The sequence below is a fragment of the Podarcis tiliguerta genome (genome assembly GCF_965153285.1).
Source record: "Podarcis tiliguerta genome assembly, chromosome: 5".
Classification (NCBI taxonomy): Eukaryota; Metazoa; Chordata; class Lepidosauria; order Squamata; family Lacertidae; genus Podarcis; species Podarcis tiliguerta.
This window is the reverse complement of record NC_139538.1, coordinates 78608489-78633134: the sequence shown is the minus strand read 5'-3', so window position 1 is coordinate 78633134 and position 24646 is coordinate 78608489. Positions and strand designations below refer to the sequence as shown.

The following is a 24646-nucleotide window of genomic DNA, read 5'->3' as shown; positions in this document are numbered from 1 at the left end:
CGCTGCAGAAGGCGTGCTGGGGAGACCACACATTTCAAGAAACGCAAAAGTAACCTTTGGTAGGTTTTAATAACAAAACAAAAACTCCTTTTACACTAAATTACAATATATCAATATGCATGACCCATCCATCAGGGTATTGAGAGAGCTACATGTTTAATTAACATAAAAGCTTAACATAACAGCTTAATTAACATAACACCTGCTAAACTGCTTCACAGCCGTAAAACTAGGTCATGTTATTTGCTCTGGCCCTTAAAGACACACACATCTCGTGAAACAATAATGAGCCTTATATTTAAAGAAACCATTCAACACTTGCTTCTGGTTTGCCTTCCTTCTCTTCTTTTATAAAACAAAAAATGGGCCAGGTTTTGTGTGTCAAAAAGGTTGGTTTTGCTGGACAGGTTGGATCAACAAGTGTCCCCCCCCCTTTTTTTTTCCCCTGCCTGCAAATTGTTAATGAATGGCAGCCTCTGATTGGCCGTGGTTCCGAGGTTTTGAAGAGACAGTTAGTTTGAGAGGGTTGGATTTGTGGTTGGAGAGGGTGGGAGATAGGTAAGGAGACAGGTTAGGAGACATGCTGAGCTATAAAGAGTGAATGGGAGAAAGAGTTGGCTCTGGAAAAAACAACTTCCACTCTGAGCGTATTGTGAAAGACAGAGTGTGGTGTCCTATGAGAGGAATAGACTGGGAGGCAGAGGTTGAGCCAAGAGAAGTAGGAGCTGGAAAGGAACAGCCTACTTGGGACTCAAATCTAGTCTGGAGGGGAAAGATAGATTGTAGACCAATCGGTGGGGCAAATTCTGTGCAGAGTTTGAGCTGGCAAGTAGCTTGAGGAGAAAGGATACACACCTGGTGCTTCAGAGATCTGCCTGCCCTCACTGTAGTCTTCTTCTTATCCTGAGTGCAATTGGAGGACAGCCAAGCAGTTTCCCAAGTTATCATTCTCTTACGATTACTTTCAGCAAATCCATGTAAATGTCAATTCAGATAGAGCTATTCATGACATCATAGATGTTAACATGGTGATCAACGTTCTCTGTCAATAGTGTAATCAAATTGATGTAGCAATACAGAAGAGTTTAAGTATTAACTGGTCAGGGTGGCAGAATCATTTGGTCTGGATGAGTAGAAACTGGTCTAGAGAGCAACAATTTGGAACAAAAATGAGGTTCACATTTAACAAATAGATAATAAGATCAAACCTCCCACTAAACTACACTTTTAAAAGCTACAGTCCTAAAATCATTGAACTTCCCCCCCCTGCAGTTTGCCTTTGCTGTTTTATTACATTTTTAATGGTGCTTATTGTTTTGATATATTGATGTAAACCACTTTGTGAGGTTCATTTCAAAAGCAGTACATACGTAAATGAAATGGGAGGGATTGAGAGGGACGTATTTCTGAATAAAGGGATCTGTCTTGATTTATAATAATTAAAAATCAGGATCAACCAAAAATAAAAGAGGGGGGAAAAAACTTCCAAGCATAGGGGCCAGAGGGGGGCAGAAGGATGAAGGAATGAAAGGAGGAGCATGAAAGGCGAGAGGGGGCAGCCTTCCTCAGAGGCCAGACATGCTAATGCCCTTATCTCGCCTCCTGGGTGGGTCCCCCCTGCGGGGTGGGGTGGGGGGGGTCATTGTGTGAAGAGGGAGCGAAGGGGAGACCGAGGGGAGGGGGGAGGGAAGAGCGGGGAGACCAGGGAGGAGGAGGAGGAGGAGGAGGGCGGCTGGTGTGACGCCGCAGGGGAAGGCGTGGCCAAAGGGCAGGACGGGCGGGGGCGGTTTGGGCGGGAAACGGCGCGCGGCGCCAACCTGGATTCTACGCGGCGAAGCGAGAGGGAGTGGGGGAGGGGCGGCCGTTGGGACCAGAAAGAGGAGCGGGAAGGACACGCCCCCCCGTTGCCCCAGCTAGACGTTCGTTATAGCGCTGATGCTGCGGGAGCGTAATAAGGGAAGACAATGGCGAGAGGGAAGCCCTTCAGAGTTATCTGCTAGCAGGTCCCCAGGCGCCACCACAGGGCGCAGCGATACAGACACTTAAAAAGAAAAGGAAAGGGGCAGAATGCCATTGGTGTGTCTCAGGAATATCCAGCCATTAGTAGACCTGACCTTTTATCTCTAGAACCACATGTACCGCACAACTTACTTTTTTCTATGGGAAAATTAAGCCCATGTTTAAATGCTTGCACACAGGAAAGTGAATGTTTCAGTAAATGGAAAATTAAATCAAGACTCCAGACAAGCTAGTAAGGGAACAAACTTTATTCAAAACATCCAAGTCATACATTAAAAGAGGGAGCTTGGAAAATATGTACAGGATAGCAAGGAAAGAGTTGGGATGCTAATCTGGAACCTGACTTAAAGAGAAAAACTGAGAGCCCGAAGCACTTCCATCAACATTCTGCATTTGTCCAGGATTTGCAGCTGAATAATTCCCCGTTGCAGACCAGGGAGTATAAGTGCTTGATGCCATGAAGAAGTTCCCAGCTGATGGTGGAGGCTGCCTCACCATCTCCGCACCATAATATGGAACTGGGCAGTTGCTCGCCTGGGAAGTCTCACAAAGCCCAGTTCCACAAAAAGCAGCTTGCTGGAAATAAGCAGGGTCCAATTCCAGGGGGCTCTGCTGTTGCGGGGCGCACTCTCCTGGTTGTGTGTTGTTGAGAGGTGGCTGCCACAACTCTGCTCCTCTATAGCTTTCAGCATAATGAAAGTTCTGTGGCTGGTAATATTGTTCCGTGTGAATATTTTGGAGGTTTCCTGGACTGCTTCCTGGGCTGCTGTCCAGGGTGCTTCTTGGACGGGTTCTTTCACTCTGGCTATAAGGAGCTGCAGCATGGTTCCCGATCCTTATCCTGCAACCTATCGTCTTTGGTGTTCTGGCCCTTCTGTTTTGAAACCAGATCTGAACAGAAGAAAGGAGAGAACCAAATGCCCATAATTTCCAAACAGGTAGGTCATAATTTCACTTTGAGGTATAACAACTAAGCAAAGATTAGTGTATGACAGTGGGAGAACCTACGTTAACTTGTTTTGTGTTGTGTGAAAGGCATATAGGCATTATGTTCTGTGAATATAGAAGACATTGTTACCATGAATATGTCATTTTGATCCAGCAGAGAGAATTACATTTAATAAATTATGCTTATTCCTCTGGGGTTTCTCTTTAGTTCTCTGCAGCATTTTTCTACTCTCTTCAGCTCCACATTCATATATCCCATGTACATAATCTCCAGTTACTGTTAATTATAAAGCTTTTACATCCACGATACACCCTCCCCCCCCCCCAAAAAAAAAACACCAAAGAAAGAGGAAGCTAGCTCTTGAACTAGGCGCCTTTCGCGATAAGCTGAGAGGCACCAGGGAGAACTAAGGCCTTCGACTACGCAAGGATTATTCGGAGCGTTTCAAATTGTTCCCGTATGTGCGGTTTAGGGAAGTCTTGGGAGCCCCCACCATCCCGATTCTTACGTGCACACAATCTTCCTCGATTCCGATGCACCTCGCCAGCGCCTCCCGGGTCTCGTATCCGGGGTACCGGTTCTCTTCAAAGGACTTTTTTAGGAGCTCGATCTGGGCAGGAGTAAAAACGGTCCTTTTTCTCCGATCTCCTCCGACTTTGGGGTAGCTTCCTCCTGGGAAAAGACAAAGAGGCAAATCTGAAGGAAGCGCTCGGCTTAAACTGAAGCGACGCTTGCCGATGTTCCTCCCGACATGGAAAGCTCAGGGCTTAATAATCATTTTTTTAAAAGTTTCTCTTACCTTCCTTGTTGGTTGCCATCATGAAAAAACTCTCTCAGGTTCGTTCACTCTGCAGGGGATTCGGTCTGGGCATTTATCTCCGTTGGGCGACCCCACCCTTACTTCTCCACCAATACGAGGGAGTCACCCCACCCTTACTTCTCTACCAATCCGAGGTTTCCCGGTTGCGGAATACCCTCCCAGTCACCTGCCCCGTCTTCATCATTTTTGCGTTTCACCCTTGCTTCTCAACCAATAGAAACAGTTACATTCTCTTTCAAAAAATCAGTTGCTTTGCCAAACTGGCTCAAACCCCTCCCTCCGTCGACACCCCTTTGGCAATTGACTCTTCATCTGAATGGAAGAGAAGAGAGAGGAAGAGAGAGAGAGAGAGAGAGAGAGAGAGAGAGAGAGAGAGAGAGAGATTTCGGGCGCCTGCTATACCTTTTCTTTGCCAAGCCACAACCGCATTGTACAAAAATGACACTTGCGAGGTCCAACCAAAGAACCCCCCCCCCACACTTTAGCACACACTTCGCATCTTAAACGGGTACTCTCCTTTTTAAAAAGGTTTTGTTGTTGTTCTAAAAAGAACCAAATATAAATTATTTCATATCGACAAAGAAGCTTGGAACAACTTAATTCCAGTACCCCTCATTTCAGCCTCTGCCGTCTAAATAAATTAGTACATTGCCTTGGATGGAGGCTGTGGCAACTGCCAGCAATCGTATCAAATGCGAATAATACGGTATACATAAGAGCGGCGGCAGCCGAAGAAAGAAATCTAAGCTATGTAAGCAATCTATATTTTATTAACATATGATTAAATTTGCATTCATTTTTCGCTAGTTTTGAAGACTTAGGAAACAGCTTACGTTCTTTTAAAAACGGTGCATTGGATATTCAAGGTCACCCGCTATCTTAGAAGAGGAGTTCCTTGCACTAAGAATGCCTTTTCCAAGCTGGTACCTGCAAGTTAGGATTCGTATGTTAATCTTTTATAAACCCAAATAAATAAATAATACGACAGTGCCGTTGTAGTTGGTTTAATTTGCTTTAATTCAATCTGGACGGTCAGCCCATTTAAAGAGGTTCCCCGGTTGCGGAATGCTCTCTCTAGTGAGCTGCCCCGTCTTCATCATTATTGCATTTCATTAGGAATTTGAAAATATTCCTGTTTGTTCAGGCATTTGGTGGCTGCAGAATAATGTTCCTGACAACCCCGAGATCAGCGGACAGAAGAATAGTTGAAAAAACAAACCAACAAACCTCCTATAATTACTTTTAGGATTCTTCCTAACTGAAATTGCTTTTAGGTGTTTGCAATTGTTATTTTTTTAATGTTCGAAATGTTTTAGAATGTTTTTGCTTTGTTTTTGTTTTTAAATTGTGTACTTCTTTCTGTTTGCCGGTGTGGGCTCCGAAGGGCGGCGTATAAATTCAGTAAATAAAAACCATAAGAACATAGAATTGGGTTTATTTGTAGGAGGACCTTCAAAAGCTCAATGTATATTTTAAAAGATCAAGCTTCAAATAACCATCTAAGCTCTTTAAATACCCATAACGCTTCCATGCATTAAGATTGCCTAAAGATTCTTTTCACCATAAGTTATTTTACCAGAAATCATACTTCAATGTGGGTGCTCTTTGGAACGACCTGTAATTAATTAATTAATTAATTAATTAATATGTGTGAGTGGGTCAATCTGCAGGTTGTTAGACAACAACTTTGTGGTTTCTGAAGCCCATTGTGAGTAGGTTGTTTTTCACAAAGTGTAGCCTTGTTGAAGAAAAGTATAGTGGAAATTTGATTAAACAAAAGAGTGCTGGAACAGAGACGTAGCAGACACACCATTCTTTGAAGGGCTTTATGGTCTAGCTGCAGTTTTCAAACAAATGCCCACCAACAGTCAGCATTTGGACAGCAGACTAAGCAGGCATTCAGGTCACCTAAATACGGTGAGAAGTATTATATTTCTATTTAAATTACAGTAATTGTTTTTAAGTTGCCTTTGGCCATTTGTTTATTTCATTAAATGTATACACCACTTGATTGTAAAACAAAAAACTGCAACGTGCTTTACTAACAGATAAAATAATAAAATTGGGGTGGGGGTGGGAATCAACCATACTTCAAAACATACAGATGAATATTACCTTAAATTAGCACAGACCCATTGAATGATATCTGTGTCCTCGTTTTCGACAGTGCTGTGGTGGACACCATTTAGTCTTCCTCCAATGAGTTCTGGGAGGCACCTATTAGGCTATCACTCTAGAAACCCTTTCTCTCACCTAAGGAAATCTAACAGGAGCTGGTAGAGGGTTTACTCCCAGGCATGTGCAGAGTGCTCACCCCTCAGCATCTGGCAACCGCCCAGGGAATGCTAGTGCTCAGGGCTTTCCTTATGGAGGAGGGAGAGAAACACCAGCCGAATTCCCAGGGGCAGGTTCAGAAAAGGAGGCAAAGATGAAAAGGGGGCACAGGCTTCATGGTGAAATCCTCCCTGGGTTGTATTTGCCTGAGCTGACGTCCCAGCCACCTTGGCCAGACTTACTCCTGGAGGGGGGTCATTTGGTCACCTGAGACGAGTCCCAAAACTGCCCCCCCAGGGAAGAATGGAGATTGTTGGGGGATCAAGATCAAATGGTGAAGAAAGGCGGGAAGAGGAGGGCTGCCGGTGACTCCGCAGGGGAAGCCGTGGCCAGAGGGAGCGAAGGCAGGACAAGCGGGGGCCAGGAGGGGGGGATGGGCGGCCGTTGGAACCAGAAAGAGGAGCGGGAAGGACACGCCCGCCCCCCCCCCGTTTCCCGAGCAAGACGTTGGTTATAGCGCTGGTGCTGCGGGAACGTAATAAGGGAAGACATTGGCGAGAGGGAAGCCCTTCAGAGTTATCTGGTAGCCGATCCCCAGCCGCCACCACAGGGCGCGGCTATCTTCCCTCAGGCATATACAGTGGTACCTCTAGTTCACAGGCAACCCTCCCATAAAGCTTCATTGAAGGCAGTAGAGCACAAACCTTGGGGTGGGGGGAATAAACCTAGGGGGGAGACCTGACCTTTTATCTCTAGAACCACATGTACCTCACAACTGACTTTTTCCTATGGAAAAATTAAGCCCATGTTTATATGCTTGCACACAGGAAAGTGAATGTTTCAGTAAATGAAAAATTAAATCAAGACTCCAGACAAGCTAGTAAGGGAACAAACTTTATTCAAAATATCAAAGTCATACAATAAAAGGCATTAAAAGAGGGAGCTTGGAAAATATCTACAGGATAGCAAGGAAGGAGTTGGGATGCCTATCTGGAACCTGACTTAAAGAGAAAAATTGAGAGTCCAAAGCACTTCCATCAGCATTCTGCATTTGTCCATGATTTGCAGCTGAATAATTCCCCATTGCAGACCAGGGAGTATAAGTGCTTGATGCCATGAAGAAGTTCCCAGCTGATGGTGGAGGCTGCCTCACCATCTCCGCACCGTAATATGGAACTGGGCAATCGCTCGCCTGGGAAGTCTCACAAAGCCCAGTTCCACAAAAAGCATCTTGCTGGAAATAAGCAGGGTCCAATTCCAGAGGGCTCTGCTGTTGCGGGGCGCACTCTCCTGGTTGCGTGTTGTTGAGAGGTGGCTGCCACAATTCTGCTCCTCCATAGCTTTCAGAATAATGCAAGTTGTGTGGCTGATAATATTGTTGCGTGTGGATATTTTGGCTGCTGTCCAGGCTGCTTCTTAAACTGGTTCTCTCACTGCGGCTGTAAGGAGCTGCCGCATGGTTCCCGATCCTTATTCTGGAACCGATCCTCTTTGTTGTTCTGGCCCTTCTGTTTTGAAACCAGATCTGAACAGAAGAAAGGAGAGAACCAAATGCCCATTATTTCCAAACGGGTAGGTCATAATTTCACTTTGAGGTATAACAACTAAGCAAAGATTAGTGTATGACAGTGGGAGAACCTACGTTAATTTGTTTTGTGTTGTGTGCAAGGCATATGAGCATTATGTTCTGTGAATATAGAAGACATTGTTACCATGAATATGTCTTTTTGATCCAACAGAGAGAATTGCATTTAATAAATTATGCTTATTCCTCTGGGGTTTCTCTTTAGTTCTCTGCAGCATTTTTCTACTATCTTCAGCTCCACATTCATATATCCCTTGTACATAATCTCCAGTTACTGTTAATTATAAAGCTTTTACATCCACGATACACCCCCCCCCGAAAAAAAAACACCGAAGAAAGAGGAAGTTAGCTCTTGAACAAGGCGCCTTTCGCGATAAGCTGAGAGGCACCAGGGAGAACTAAGTAGCCTTCGACTACGCAAGGATTATTCTGAGCGTTTCAAATTGTTCCAGCATTTGCGGTTTAGGGAAGTCTTGGAAGCCCCCACCATCCCGATTCTTACGTGCACACGATCTTCTTCGATCCCGATGCACCTCGCCAGCGCCTCCCTGGTCTCGTATCCGGGGTACTGGTTCTCTTCAAAGGACTTTTTGAGGAGCTCGATTTGGGCAGGAGTAAAAACGGTCCTTTTTCTCCTGTCTCCTCCCACTTTGGGGTAGCTTCCTCCTGGGAAAAGACAAAGAGGCAAATCTGAAGGAAGCGCTCGGCTGAAACAGAAGCGACGCTAGCAGATCTTCCTCCCGACATGGAAAGCGCAGGGCTGCATCGCCTGCACTTGCCCGGGAGCAAGTGCCCCAGAATCGGGCGCTGCCTGAGGTTACACTGCCTAAAACGACCCCCGGCTTCAGTGGCGATTCTTTCAAGCGCCCCGCTGACCACCCACCCAGCCGAGCGCAGAAGGGCAAAGCCTTCGCTTTTTACAGGAAGGCTTTTGTACCCGACATTGATTTCCACGCACTTTGTGGCCTTTAAATAAGCCTCCGGTTGCTCTGAAAAAGGCTTGAATGAAAACAAACCATAGAATTTTAGGTAATACGTTTACGCTCTTATTTCTAGGCTTGCCATCGTTTTCCGCAGCTGATCCTAACCACGATTATTGGGAAATTTAATCCCGTTTATGTGAAAGGGATTTAACATTCAGAAAGTGTGTGTGTAAATGCTTCATGCTAACAAGTAAAGATGTGCAAACTAATCTTGCGAAATGTTTCCACCCGAAGACATTTGAGCCCCTGTGTAATCCCTCCCTGGCTACCACAAATGGGTCTTTGAAAGCCTTCCCTACACCCTGATCCTGACCCAGAAACAAAAACACCCTTCATTTATAAAAACCGTTGAATTTATAACCCTTAATTTATATCATTCATTTGAGCAATTTTTTAAAGACAGGTGAACTTAAAATCTTCTTAACAATCCTCTCTTCTTACCTTGGCTGTTGGTAGTTTTCATCTTGCAAAAGTGCTGCCTCGCTCTCTTCCAACAAAGCTGGTTTTCGCTTGCAAAGAGTCCTTGCTCCTCAAGGCCCGCTCCAGGTTTCTGGAGTTCGGCGCCTTTATAGCCCCTCCTGGCTGCCAATTGGCCGGCGCGTTTCCCTTGGAGAGAAGCGCTCCAATGGGGAGGCGGCTTTTGGGGAGGAACGAGATTCAAGTTCAGTTTCAAGCGCTGCTTGACCAATCTAGATGGGCTGGAGCGCACCCTTCCCTTAGCATCACCCCTTAGCAAAACTGGAAAATAGCCCGACAGATTAGTGTGCACAGTTGAAGAGAAGGGAATTGAGAAGACGGGTTGGGGAGCGAGAGAGCCAGACACAACTGTGGTTTATTTTTGAAAAATATTATTATGAGGCTTTCATTTTACAGACAGAGATACGCCAAGACTTAGGCATGTTGAAAGGCTTTGCCCAAGAAGCCTAGATGCAGCAAGTACACTCTGAAACACCTTGCCTTTTGAGATGAAGCAGGCGCCTTCACTGCACCCTTTTCGGCGCCTGCTATAAACTTTGTTTCCTTTCCTTTACCTGCAGAAAGTTGCTATGCCTTTTAATCGGTGGTTTTATCTTAACTGTAATTGCATTTGGCATGTTTTTCACTTTGAGTTTTATCGATCGTGTTCATGCTTTCGGAAGCCGCTTAGAGGTTTTCGTTAAGGTTAGGCGGTGCAAAAACTTGAAGGGAAGAATGTGAGTAACACCATTGCAAATAAAGGGAAGGCAAACTCCTCTTGCCAAGAAGTCAGTAGGGATTTCAAGCCCAAGCGGTTGATGTTAGATGCTGGGAGTATCCAGCTCCGGACAGACGTCGCAACCAAATCCTGAATCTATACAGTCTCAATGCACTATCGTTTATAACTGCAAGGGGATTGCATTCTCTTTCCTTCTTCTTCTTCTTTTATTAAAGATTTTCTTGTTTTACAGAAGTATGTGTAATGTCTCTCGTATTTTTACATGTAACATTTTTACAAATCCGTTTCATTTGTTGAGACATTAGGGGGAGAAAAAAAGGGGTGGAGGGTGGGATAGGGGTGGGGGTGGGTGGCGGTGTTTCTATTATGCTTGATTTGTGTAGGGTTTGGTGTCAGCGTTGCTTGTGCTGTTCACTTGTGTTCCCAACGGGGTTGCATTCTGAGTGAAAGCGAGCTTTCCGTTTCCTGGGCTTGCTTCAAACGTTGCTGGTGCTTCCTTTGTTTTTCACTTCCACTATTTCTCTCTCTATCCCGACCACTTTCACGTGGCCATATTCCTCTGCCTTTCAGGGACTTGCGGTATCCAGATAGCCTGCCGCTCCACCCTACACCCGGGGCAAGAGAGTTGCCTCCGATCCTCACAGGAACTGAAAACGTCTGAAACCTTCCAGCTCATACAATGCATGTTCCCAGTCCCTGGCAGTTTGTTAATCAAGAGTGGTTCTCTGATGGTACATTCTTTGTTATTTTTGCATAAGATAATTAACACAAGGGACCCTCCCTAAGCGTACCTATAAACCCTAATCATAGGTATGCTGACTCAGAATCGGCAAGGAAACTTTTTTTCGAGTAAGAACTATATTTTTTACTACTGAAAAAAAGCTTCCGTGAAGGTTGGGGGTGTTACAGAAAGATGTGGAAACTTCAGCAACCATATCAGTACTGTCTCAGGAAAGATTATCCCTGAACAAAAGAGGGCTCACATTGGGGGTGGGAGAGACACAGTGAAATGTCTCTAATTTCTGCCATCATCATCGCTTCGAAGCTCGGTATATTTCTGCAGAAGGCAATTGATTTAAAATTGTTTCCTTTCCTTTATAAACTTTGATATAAACTTTGTTTCCTTTCCTTTACCTGCAAAAAGTTGCATTGTCTTTTAATCGGTGGTTTTAGCTTAACTGTAATTGCATTTTGCATGTTTTTGACTTTGACTTTTATCGATAATGAATGTTCCCAGTCCCTGGCAGTTTGTTAATCAAGAATGGTTCCCTGTTGGTACATTCTTTGTTATTTTTGCCTAAGAAAATTAACACAAGAGACCCTCCCTAAGTGTACCTATAAACCCTAATCCTAAGTATGCTGACTCAGAATCGGCAAGGAAACTTTTTTTCGAGGAAGAACTACATTTTTTTGTGGTGAGCTATAGGAAATTCAATATATTTTTCAAAATGTTTCATTTGCAGGGTGTTTTTTATGTGTAGATGCCACCCAGGGCAGGCGATAATGCTGCAGTCTTTCCTCATCCACACCAGATGACACACCACCTAGTACCTTTCCTTTCACTAAGATTTAGCAGTCTCTCCTGCGTAATGATGCCCTCTGCTCTCCACCACTCAACTCTTTCCCTCATTCAGAGAGATGGATGTGGGGAAATAAATCCCGCACCTCCCACTCCCAGAGAGGCTTGCCTGGCATCACTTTGATGGTTTTGTATGTGCCAGGTGAAGACATTTAGATCTACTTGCAGCTAGTTGTCCTTACTGCAGGTTTTATCCTCCAACCTTAGCTTTTTGATCTCAATTGGGAGTTGTTTTAATCTTGCCTTTATCTATTGTATTATTTATCTCTCTCCAGAGCTGTTCTAGCATCTAGATTTCGGTATTTTGCCTATGTTATACAGAGAGCAGCTTTGAATCAGGGGCAGATCTCCTGCAAAACCAATGAATCTTAAGATTGTGGGCACCTAATCTCAGAGGGATTTAGTTCACTAGAATAACCATTTTTATTCACACCAGTGTCTTTGGCACGTGAGACAACCCAGAACAGAAATTCTAATAAAAATCTGATTTTTTTTAATGTGGTGATCTGTTGAAGAAGACAACAGTGGTTACCCAGAACACATTGCTAGTTGTGAAGGGGACCCCAGAACAGCTCAAGCTACGGGGCCCCTAAAATGTAGGTCTGTCACTGCTTGGGACTGATGTTAGGAGAACTGTAAGTGATGTTGGGAGAACTGGTGCGCATTGCCATTCGAATGGTGTGTATGTGCCATGCCATGTGACAAAATCTGTGGCGTGGTGCTTTTCTGGGACACCCACTATTTTATTCAAGTTGGCACCCCTGATAAAGGGTGTCGACCCCCCCTTGCCTGGCATCACTTTAATGTTTTTGTATGTGTCAAGTGAAGACATTTAGATTTAGTTTCAGCTTTGTATCTTGTTCTTATTGCAGGTTTTTTCCTTCAGTCTTAGCTTTTTGATCTCAATTGGGAGTTGTTTTAATCTTGCCTTTTATCTATTGTATTCCATTTATCTATCTCTCCAGAGCTGTTCTAGCAACTAGATTCTGGCATTTTGCCTATGTTATACAGAGAGCAGCTTGGAATCAGGGGCAAATCTCCTTGGAAACCAATGAATCTTAAGATTCTGGGCGCCAAATCCTAGAGGGGCCCCAGACCTGAACTTAGTTCACAAGCATAAACATTTTTATTCAATTTTTTCAATTCAAAATCCTTTATTAGGCATAGCACACCGCACATTAACATACACACATCATATATATAGACTGTATAAAATACGGGCTCAGCGAACAGAATTTATCCCAGTCCTAATCTTAACTCCAAAAAATAAATTGATGTACATAGATAGTATAATACAACACAGCAACATCACCTACCATTAAAAACCACTAAGTCTCTTTATCATGGGCCATTCTTTCTTCATGGACAGCACTTAAAAATTCTGCCACTATTAAAGTAATTTGATCATCGCTGTCCGCTAGCAGGTTCTGAACAGTTGGTTGTGTAAAAATCTGTCTATTAAATTTTAGGGCCTCAAATAATTGTCTTCTGGCATAACTGCCAAAATCACAGGAAAAAAATATATGCTCTAGAGTATCGGGTTCCTGCTTTCTGCATTTGCAGAGACGCTCTGATTCTGGGATAGCTAAGTATCTTCTTCTCACTACCACTGAGGGAAACATGTTAAATCTGGCCAACATAAACAGCCTACACGATTCATGTTTCTTCAGATTTGTCATGTATCCCTTTTGAAATCTCTACACAAAGGGAGATTTAAGTGGATAGGAGAGCAGATGCTGTGCTTTGCAACCTCAAGCATGGTGAGAACACTTTTTTCTGTAAGAGTCTTCCTGATAATTTCCCATGTATCTTTTGGATCAGAGATTTCAAAGTCAGTTAGAGTGAGCCCTATCGAATCCAGTTTTCTCCTACAAATCAATGATAGATTGTAGATTGCACTATCACTTAAAAGATTGTAAAGTAGAGAATTTGGGGATAGGGCTCTATAATGGAGGAAGATCCAATATTTCAAGGTCCTCAGCCATGCTCTTACTGATAAAGGCAATAATCCCAGCTCACAACATATTGTTTCATATTTTACAGAGTTTGCAAGTCCTAATAATGACCTCAGAAGGGATGCGTGAAATTTATCCAACCTCTTGAGGTCACCTGAAATCCACACTGGTGTGCCGTATAGAAGTTGGGCACAGAGTTTCATGTCAATCCCTTGCAATACAGCTGGAATAAATCTGTTTCCTACTGGAGAAAAAAAATAGGATTTAATATGGTGGGCTGTCACTTTGGCCTTAACTATTGCAGCGCATATATGTGTATTCCAATTCATATTATTTTTGAATGTGATTCCCAGATAATTGAAGTGCTTAACTTCCTGTATTAGATGTCCATTAATTATACAGCCTTTGGGTTCCCTCTCTTTCCGAATTGCATAATCTTTGTCTTATCATAATTAATTTAGAGATTATTGAGAGAGCAGTAGTTTGCGAAGCTCTCAAATAATTTTTTTAAACCCAAAACAGAGAGTGAAAAAATTACAGCATCATCTGCATAAAGTAATAAAAAGAGTGGGCTATTGTTTAAATAAGGAGTATGAGTCGTTGCTTTTTGAAGAAATAATGGTAGGTCAGATAAAAATAGATTAAATAGGGTAGGGGCCAAAATACAGCCTTGCCTAACTCCTCAATTATTCAGAATAGGACCTGCAAGTCTACCATTTTTTGATACTTTAACATATATTTGGTTATTAGAATGTAAACTTTGAATCAATGTAGGTAGATATGGGTCGATACCAAGGTGTTCTAGTTTAGTCCATAGTTTGTTGCGGTCGACCGAATCAAAGGCGCCTAATCTCAGAGGGATTTAGTCCACATGCGTAAACATTTTTATTCACACCAGTGACTTTGACACATGTGACAACCCGGAACAGAAATTCTTTTTTTTAAATGTGGTAATCTGTCAGGGAACAACCCCATTGAAGATGACAATAGTGGTTACCCAGAACTCATTGCTAGTTGTGAAGGGGCCCCCAGAACAGCTCGAGTTCAGCACCCCCAAAATGTAGGTCTGTCACTGCTTGGGACTGATGTTGGGAGAACTGTAATAGTCATCTGCTGTTGTGTTTGAAAACAGCAAACGAGGGGAAAGGAGTAGAGATTCAGAACTATTTGTGGTGCTGGGGAAGAGATGTAAATACCATGCTATTTTACCCATCCAAGTTGCCCACTCAGAACTAATATTTGCCCAATAAGGGGGTTGGAAGTCACAGGCACCATGCAGCAAGAGATTTGCTTCCCTCACTTTAACTAGAACCTTGGATCCAGCAATAAAGAGCTTAGTACAAAAGCCATAGACTTAGAATACAAGAATGATGAGCCGAGGAACTTGTTTTGAGAATCAGAATTAATGGGAGCTCACAGGCTTTCCACACGTAAATCCGTTCCCGGTTAATTCAAGTATTCTTCATCTCAGCAGTATAATGTAGAGGGGGAGGGGGATTATTTTGCGGTTACTGTATTTATAAACACGGGGTGGTGAGGTCAGGAATCTTCTGATCTACTGCAAAACACCCAGCGTTCTTCCCACCACTGCCATGCAAAGGAAACAGCAATTTAGAAAGCAATTAGGACTGGGAGGGGGGGGAGTGGGGAAGGGATTAATTGCTCCCCCCATCACACCCTATGCATACAAGCAGGTGATGCGTTATCACAGATCTCCAGTTCAGATAATTCAGAAAAGGGCAAGCAGAGTGATCAAGTGGATGGAACAATGAGGAAAGCTTGGAGCATTGGGGACTTTTTGGTTTAGAGAAAAGTTGGAGAAGACGAGGCATGCCAGAAATTTATAAAATTTTGCATTGCATGGATAAAGTGGATAGAGAAAAAATTCTCTCCCACTGAACTACACTTTTAAAAGCTACAATCCTAAAATCATTGAACTTTTCCTCCTCGCACTTTGCCTTTGCTATTTTATTACAATTTTAATGGATGCTTATTGTTTTGATATATTGATGTAAACCACTTTGTGAGTTTCATTTCAAAAGCAGTACATACGTAAATGGTAGGGATTGAGAGGGACGTATTTCTGACTAGATGGATCTGCCTTGATTCATAAGCGGAGGAAGATCCAGCTCCCAAGCGGAGGCGGATTTAGGGCAGCCCAGCCGGTCTCCCCCCCCCCCCCCCCGTGCTGAGCCTGGAGGGGTCAGAGGGGAGGAGAAGGATGAAGGAATGAAAGGAGCAGCAGGGAAGGCGAGAGGGGGCAGCCTTCCTCCGAGGCCAGACATGCTAATGCCCTTATCTCGCCTCCTTGGTGGGTCCCCCCTGCGGGGTGGGGGTGGGGGCTCATTGTGTGAAGAGGGAGCGGAGAGGAGACCGAGGGGACGCGGGGGGGGGGGAGAAAAGGAAGGAGGAGGAGGAGGAGGAGGAGGAGGAGGAGGAGGAGGAGGAGGGCGGCCAAGGTGACGCCGGAGGGGAAGCCGTGGCCAAAGGGCAGGACAGGCGGCGGCGGTTTGGGCGGGAAACGGCGCGCGGCGCCGACCTTGAATATCTGAGTCGAAGCGAGAGGGAGTGGGGGAGGGGCGGCCGTTGGGACGAGAAAGAGGAGCGGGAAGGACACGGCCCCCCCGTTCCCCCCAGGAAAACGTTCATTTTAGCGCGGGAACGTAATAAGGGAAGACAATGGCGAGAGGGAAGCCCTTCAGAGTTATCTGGTAGCCGGTCCCCAGGCGCCGCCACAGGGCGCGGCTATCTTCCCTCAGGCATATACAGTGCTACCTCTAGTTCACAGGCAACCCTCCCATAAACCTTCATTGAAGGCAGTAGAGCACAAACCTTGGAGGGGGCGGGAATTAAGAGCAAGAAAATGAAATAAAGTGTTCAAAATGATATAAATGCCCACGTTGCAGGCCAAGGCACATACAAGTTAAACTTATATGTCTTTAAAGCTTTGGGGAGCAACTTAACACACTCATGGTAGAAAAATCAATTAAACCTTATATCTCCATCTCCAACTTCTGTTTTTTTAAAAAATGGAAGACTCATTAATGGAAACCAAACTTATTAACACAGAAAAGTGTTACTAAATCTACTTATACCAGGATCTACAAATCACAATCCCTGCACACACACACACACAAACAATCCTTCTACACACACAAAGTGTGTACTGCCGATCTAGGCTCGGAGTATAAATTCCGTAAATAAAAACAATGAGAACATAGCAACACGGAACATTGAATTGGGTTTATTTGTAGGAGGACGAGGAAAGGAAAACCAGCAAACAAAGTTTAGGTATAAAATACATAGCCAAGTTTCAACCTATTACTACGTAATTCGTTTATACATTATGTCCCTTTCTCCTCCAAGGTTCAGAGATCACAATGTTTCACCGCGTAAATTATAACTTGGCAACTTTCCAAGCACAATGTACCACAAAGTAACTTCCTAATCTGAACAGCAGCAATGTCAATGTGAGATTAGCCCTGTTTTAATGAAGTTAAACTTCATGGCTACTGAAGCACACGGACCAGGAGGTCAAGTTTCTGCTCGGAAATACGTGTTGAATTAACAGCGCAAACAGTGTTTTGACACGCAAAGGCTACCAAATTTATTGTGGCATATGGTATCGTGAAAGACGGTCTACTGTATCCGATAAAGTTTCCCAGTTGCTGAGGAAGAGGGCAGTGAGCAGGGGAGATGTGTGTCTCAGATGTTTTTGGGGTGCCAGTGGGAGTCCTCAAGAGCACCATTGCACCCCCAGTCCCCGTTTTGGTAACCCTCTTGGGAAGACCATATATTTGTCCCATTTTGTGATACGAAACGGATATCAGCCTGATTGTGAGCTTTTTATTTATTTATTGTGAGAGCCTCACAGGACTGTCAAGTGAGATAGAAGTACGATTCTCAAAAATGGAATATTAATGTCCCTAGCCAAGGCCAAATTGTCTGGAAATATTTAGTATCAAGTATAAATGGTATGGAATCCACTTCACATACCATCATAAACAGACATGCTTGGATTCCAAGGTTGATGAATCAAAAATAAAAGGCTACTTCACAGCTAATACATGCCGCAATCCCTAGATTTTAATGTTACAGGCGCTTCAGGTTATAGATTCCGCTAATGCGAATAAAGTTTTATCTCTCTATCAGTCTTGTGAACTGTCCTGAGATATTGTGATGAAGGGTGGAATCTAAATCAAGCAAGCAAACAAACAAACAAACAAACAGAAAATTATACAGCAGACAAATAAGTCTTATACTTTTAACTCTATAAAAATCACACAACAGTAACCCATGTGGTACAGTTTGCAGCTTTTCACCAGCACACCAAAATACACAATATTGGGAATGCTGTTAACAGAGCAACCTTAACTATGCCTACTCTGAAGTAGGGCCTAAGTCCCAAGTAAGTTAGGCTTGCGAGCTTTTTATTTATTGTGGGAGCCTCACAGGACTGTCAAGTGAGACAGAAGTACGATTCTCAAAAATGGAATATTAATGTCTGGAAATATTTACTATCAAGTATAAATGGTTTGGAATCCACTTCACATACCACCATAAACAGACATACTTGGATTCCAAGGTTGATGAATCAAAAATAAAAGCCTGCTTCACAGCTAATACATGCCACAATCCCTAGATTTTGATGTTATATGGAAGCCATACTATGACCACCTGAAAAGAATGCTTAGAAATACAGTGGTACCTCGGGTTACAGACACTTCAGGTTCTAGACTCTGCTAATCCAGAAATAGTACCTCGGGTTAAGAACTTTGCACAGCATCCTAAATCTCCCTTCCAAAATAACAGAATTTTGAAGCAAATTAGTTTGGACACATTTCTATATTCTGGAACGAATAAGAACCCCTTTATATTCTAGGTAGATGTTCCACCGCTATGATGAAGAATATATTGAGATAGATTGCAACGTATTGTATCCCAAAGGATACAAATAAATGTTTTCCAGGAAATTCTGCTAGTCCCTACTGTAAGTACCTTTCAGGAATACATATTTAAATCAATTGCCTTCTGCAGAAATATACCGAGCTTCTAAGCGATCATGATGGCAGAAATTAGAGACATTTCATCGTGTCTCTCCCACCCCCAATGTGAGCCCTCTTTTGTTCAGGGATAATCTTTCCTGAGACAGTACTGATATGTTTGCTGAGGTTTCCACATCTTTCTGTAACACCCCCAACCTTCACGGAAGCTTTTTTTCAGTAGTAAAAAACGTAGTTCTTACTCGAAAAAAAGTTTCCTTGCCGATTCTGAGTCAGCATACCTATGATTAGGGTTTATAGGTACACCTAGGGAGGGTCCCTTGTGTTAATTTTCTTATGCAAAAATAACAAAGAATGTACCAACAGGGAACCATTCTTGATTAACAAACTGCCAGGGACTGGGAACATGCACTGTATGAGCTGGAAGGTTTCAGGACGTTTTCAGTTCCTTTGAGGATCGGAGGCAACTCTCTTGCCTCGGGTGTAGGGTGGAGCGGCAGGCTATTTGGATGCCGCAAGTCCCTGAAAGGCAGAGGAATATGGCCACGTGAAAGTTGTGGGGATAGAAAGAGAAATAGTGAACACAAGTGAACAGCACAAGCAACGCTGACACCTAACCCTACATAAATTAAGCATAATAGAAACATCGCCACCCACCCCCACCCCTATCCCACCTTCCACCCCTTTTTTTCTCCCCCTAATGTCTCAACAAATGAAACGGATTTGTAAAAATGTTACATGTAAAAATACGAGAGACATTACACATACTTCTGTAAAACAAGAAAATCTTTAATAAAAGAAGAAGAAGAAAGAAAGAGAATGCAACCCCCTTGCAGTTACAAGCGATAGTGCATTGAGACTGTGTAGATTCAGGATTTGGTTGCGACGTCTGTCCGGAGCTGGATACTCCCAGCATCTAACATCAACCGCTTGGGCTTGAAATCCCTACTGACTTCTTGGCAAGAGGAGTTTGCCTTCCCTTTATTTGCAATGGTGTTACTCACATTCTTCCCTTCAAGTTTTTGCACCGCCTAACCTTAACGAAAACCTCTAAGCGGCTTCCGAAAGCATGAACATGATCGATAAAACTCAAAGTGAGAAACATGCCAAATGCAATTACAGTTAAGCTAAAACCACCGATTAAAAGGCATAGCAGGTAAAGGTAAAGGAAAGGAAACAAAGTTTATAGCAGGCGGCGAAAAGGGTGCAGTGAAGGCGCCTGCTTCATCTCAAAAGGCAAGGGGTTTCAGAGTGTAGTTGCTGCATCTCGGCTTCTTGGGCAAAGCCTTTCAACATGCCTAAGTCTTGGCGCATCTCTGTCTGTACAATGAAAGCTTCATAATAATATTTTTTAAAAATAAACCACAGTTGTGTCTGGCTCTCTCGCTCCCCAACCCATCCTCTCAATTCCCTTCTCTTCAACTGTGCACACTAATCTGTGGGGCTGTTTTCCAGTTTTGCTAAGGGGTGATGCTAAGGGAAGGGTGCGCTCCAGCCCATCTAGATTGGTCAAGCAGCGCTTGAAACTGAACTTGAATCTCGCTCCTCCCCAAAAGCCGCCTCCCCATTGGAGCGCTTCTCTCCAAGGAAAACGCGCCGGCCAATTGGCAGCCAGGAGGGGCTATAAAGGCGCCGAACTCCAGAAACCTGGAGCGGGCCTTGAGGAGAAAGGGCAATTTTGCAAGCGAAAAGCAGCTTTGTTGGAAGAGAACGAGGCAGCGCTTTTGCAAGATGAAAACTACCAACAGCCAAGGTAAGAAGAGAGGATTGTTAAGAAGATTTTAAGTTCACCTGTCTTTAAAAAATTGCTCAAATGAATGATATAAATTAAGGGTTATAAATTCAACGGTTTTTATAAATGAAGGGTGTTTTTGTTTCTGGGTCAGGATCAGGGTGTAGGGAAGGCTTTCAAAGACCCATTTGTGGTAGCCATGGAGGGATTACACAGGGGCTCAAATGTCTTTGGTTGGAAACATTTCGCAAGATTAGTTTGCACATCTTTACTTGTTAGCATGAAGCATTTACACACACACTTTCTGAATGTTAAATCCCTTTCACATAAACGGGATTAAATTTCCCAATAATCGTGGTTAGGATCGGCTACGGAAAACGATGGCAGGCATAGAAATAAGAGCGTAAACTTCTTACTTAAAATTATTTGGTTTGTTTTCATGCAAGCCTTGTTTAGAGCAACGGAAGGTTTATTTAAAATTAGTGTCCATTGTTAAGGCAAAACCAATTCAGGGAAGAAGATCTGCAAGCGACGGTTCAGTTTAAACCGAGCGCTTCCTTCAGATTTGCCTCTTTGTCTTTTCCCAGGAGGAAGCTACCCCAAAGTTGGAGGAGAAAGGCGAAAAAGGACTGTTTTTAGCCCATCTCACGTCGAGCTCCTAAAAAAGTCCTTTGAAGAGAACCGGTACCCCGGATACGAGACCAGGGAGGCGCTGGCGAGGAGCATCGGAGTTGAAGAAGATCGTGTGCACGTAAGAATCGGGATGGTGGGGGCTCCCAAGACTTCCCTAAACCGCACATACTGGAACAATTTGAAACGCTCCGAATAACCCTTGCGTAGTCGAAGGCCTTAGTTCACCCGGGTGCCTCTCAGCTTATCGCGAAAGGCGCCTAGTTCAAGAGCTAGCTTCCTCTTTCTTGGTGTGTTTTTCATGGGGGGGGGAGGGTGGATCGTGGATGTAAAAGCTTTATAATTAACATTAACTGGAGATTATGTACATGAGATATTTGAATGTGGAGCTGAAGATAGTAGAAAAATGCTGCAGAGAACTAAAGAGAAACCCCAGAGGAATAAGCATAATTTATTAAATGTAATTCTCTCTGTTGGATCAAAAAGACATATTCATGGTAACAAGGTCTTCTATACTGGTTCTCTCCTTTCTTCTGTTCAGGTCTGGTTTCAAAACCGAAGGGCCAGAACACCAAAGAGCATTGGTTCCAGGATAAGGATCGGGAACCATGCTGCAGCTCTATATAGCCGGAGTGAAAGAACCCGTCCAAGAAGCACCCTGGACAGCAGCCCAAGAAGCAGTCCAGGAAGCAGCGAAAATCTTCATATGGAACAATATTATCCGCCACACAACTTTCATTATGCTGAAAGTTATAGAGGAGCAGAGTTGTGGCAGCCACCTCTCAACAACACACAACCAGGAGAGTGTGCCCCGCAACAGCAGAGCTCCCTGGAAGTTAACCCTGCTTATTTCCAGCAAGCTGCCTTTTGTGGAACTGGACTTTATGAGCCTTCCCAGGCAAGCAACTGCCCAGTTCCATACTATGGTGCGGAGATGGTGAGGCAGCCTCCACCATCAGCTGGGAACTTCTCCATGGCATCAAGCACATATACTCCCTGGTCTGCAACGGGGAATTATTCAAATCCTGGACAAATGCAGAATGTTGATAGAAGTGCTTCAAACTCTCAGTTTTTCTCTTTAAGTCAGGTTCCAGATTAGCATTCCAACTCCTTCCTTGCTATCCTGTACATATTTTCCAAGCTCCCTCTTTTAATGCCTTTTAATGTATGACTTCGATGTTTTGAATAAAATTTGTTCTTTTAATAGCTTGTCTGGAGTCTTCTTTTAACTTTCCATTTACTGAAACATTCACTTTCCTGTGTGCAAGCTTAATTTTCCCATAGAAAAAGTCAGTTGTGCGGTACATGTGGTTCTAGAGATAAAAGGTCATGTCTACTAATGGCTGGATATTCCTGAGACACATTTTAATGTACCAATGGCTTTCTGTCCCTTTCCTTTTGAAGTCTCTGTATCGGAGGCTAGAGTAGGTGGCAATAAATGTGGTGGGAAGTTGCTGTATTTTCTTTGTATGCAAAAGTATATTTGTAGATCCTGCTATAAGTAGATTTAGTAACACTTTTCTGTGTTAAAAAGTTTGGTTTTCATTAATGAGTCTCCCATTTTTTAAAACACAGAAGTTTGAGATGGGGATATAAGGTTTAATTGATTTTTCTACTATGAGTGTGTTAAGTTGCTCTCCAAAGCTTTAAAGACATATACAAGTTTAACTTGTATGTGCCTTTGCCTGCAACATGGGCATTTATATCTATTAAAAACTTTGTGGGGGGATATTTTGAACACTTTATTTCATTTTCTTGCCCTTATTTCCCCCCCCCCCCCGGTTTGTGTTCTACTGCCTTCAATGAAGCTTTATAGGAGGGTTGCCTGTGAACTAGATTGTGTCCTTTTGTGACGTACAGCCTTGTTTAGCCAGGTTTAGTCATAATAAAATAAGTCAGTTAATTTTAGATTCTAAATTGGACCCTCTTAGGACAACTAATTTCGAAGTAAGTCCCACTGAACTTACTAATACACAACCAAATCAGCAACAGCTGCAACATGTTCCGTGCCCGCCGCCCAGCAAAAACCCTGAAACAACTGAGCCTAAGAGTATAAAGCTATCAAAGCCTAAGACATCTCCAAATGGGTTTTTCAGGGCTTTTCACAAATAATGCTACATTATTGGCATATCATTATGTTCCCTGTTCATTTGATTATATAATCAGATCTAAATGGTTCTGATAATGGGTCAAGTTCTGCTAACAGTGGAAAGTGCGAACAGCAGTGGAGATAGAGGACATCTCTGTTGAGTACCTCTACATAATCTGCATGAGTCTGAATTTACTCCATTCACTGAGATATAGGCTTTAGGCTTGGAATATATTACAAATCCATATCATAAAACCTCACCTGCCCAGTCCACTATATTTCTCAACACTGCACTATGGAATTTAATGGGGCTGGGCGCTAGATGTGGCAGATCAAACTGAATCTAGTGGATTTGTCCTGCCCTGCCCCTTTAGTCCTACCCTGATATAGGACCAGATCTGGGTTGGGTGTGACCTAGGTTGGGATAGGGCTGAGCTGGGTCCACATCTTACTGTGTCTGTGTGTGTGTGTGTGTGTGTGTGTGTGTGTGAGAGAGAGAGAGAGAGAGAGAGAGAGAGAGTATATGTGTGTAAGCACAGTCCTGGAATTACTCAAGATGTGATTATGGCTGCCAACCTAGATGGCTTTCTCAAGAGATTAGGCAAATTCATGAATGCTAAGACTATCAGTGGCTACTAATCATTATGAATATATGCTATCAGAGGCATATCAATTGCTGGGAAAGAACAGGGCAAAAGGGTACTCACCTGACCTGTGTCCTGCTTTTGGTATCGCATAGTGATATGGTTGGCTACTGTGTGGAGCAGAATGCTTGGAAAACCTGGCATTCTCCTAAACAGACCTCATATACAGAAAGGGGGTCACATATGCACAAATTAGATGTACTGTAATAGAAGAGATCTAAGAATAGAATAAAATAGCTACAAGTAGTTCTTTAGTTGCCAACTGACCAGATCTTCTTCCTGAATCATTTGCAGTTAAAGAAATAAAAACAAGCATTTAATGCATGCAGTTAAAAAACCAACCAACCATATCCTTGCCTTCAGAAGATGCACTCAGTCTATACTGATTCTGTATGTCCCTCATCCCTAAAAGAAAAAAGAAAAAGCTCCTTTTCTTCGAGATGACGAGTACTCTATCCATTGTAAATAAGCTCCATTAAAATAAGTAGGCATGCTGGCCCATTAGAAAACAGCAAGAACAACAACTCCACAATCCACAGTAGGGTAATGTGTTTCACAAAGCAGGGGGTGAGGGAGATCAGAGTTTCTTTCTTAGTTAAGCACAATAAGATATTGTAACCATGACCTGCAAGATGAAGACCACAGGCTGAGATGCCATTCATTTGAGGCAGTAGAATCTAGCACAAAAGTTAGGACCCATTTCACAATGGCTTTTTCAGATTACCATTTCAATCCTTAAGCAATCATTGTAAAATTGGTGCAGGGGGAATCTTTTCAATCCTGCAAAACCAGCAGAAGAGTCTTGTAGCACCTGAAAGATTAACAAATTTATTATGACACACACAATATAATTCACTTCATTGGATGCATAAAGTGTTATCCTGAGTTGCAGGGACACAATCGGTGGGGAGCTTGTAAAAAGATATCAGAGGGAAACTAAATGCTGAATTATACAGTTGAGGATAATGACCTTTTAAACTGCGACGATGCACCAAAAACAGTAGTTGCACTGGTAAGCCAATTTTTAGCACATCCAGTGTGATTTTAAAAAACATAAACCTAGCACCTATTGTACTGATTCCATGTGCAAATAATAGCACTGGTGCATTGTAATACAATGGTCTCATGGTTTGAGGTCACTTCATTCAATAATGAACACCTTAAGGTCAGTGACAGAGCATCCTGAGAG

At 43.3% G+C, this 24646-nt stretch overlaps 2 protein-coding genes and 1 long non-coding RNA gene across 17 annotated transcripts in view; 2 read left to right on the top strand and 1 right to left on the bottom strand.

Moving 5' to 3' along the window:
* The window catches only part of LOC310677547, a 161184-nt gene that overhangs the window by 111145 nt on the left and 25393 nt on the right, over positions 1–24646 (top strand). Inside the window, exon 2 of the long non-coding RNA XR_014511262.1 lies at positions 390–489. This is a non-coding gene — a long non-coding RNA (uncharacterized lncRNA). The remainder of the gene's footprint in view (positions 1–389; positions 490–24646) is intronic.
* Positions 1–24646, bottom strand: part of LOC310677467 (uncharacterized protein) — a 61770-nt gene that overhangs the window by 27566 nt on the left and 9558 nt on the right. Inside the window, exons 3-7 of one of the 15 annotated variants that reach the window (XM_083440572.1) lie at positions 24182–24268; positions 23804–23862; positions 23521–23605; positions 8150–8313; positions 2253–2910 (exon numbers count right to left, since the gene is read on the bottom strand). In XM_083440572.1, the coding sequence (XP_083296698.1) occupies positions 2347–2910; positions 8150–8313; positions 23521–23605; positions 23804–23860 (870 nt within the window). In that variant the 5' untranslated portion in view covers positions 23861–23862; positions 24182–24268 and the 3' untranslated portion in view covers positions 2253–2346. The other 14 variants (XM_083440576.1, XM_083440574.1, XM_083440579.1 and 11 more) reach the window with 14 other exon arrangements.
* LOC310677847 (uncharacterized protein) lies at positions 19847–21823 on the top strand (the record flags this gene model as incomplete). The annotated part of the gene is made up of 3 exons (XM_083441032.1): positions 19847–20115; positions 20682–20845; positions 21266–21823. Exons 1-3 carry the CDS (start codon positions 20094–20096, stop codon positions 21821–21823), a joined length of 744 nt encoding a protein of 247 aa, XP_083297158.1. The 5' UTR covers positions 19847–20093.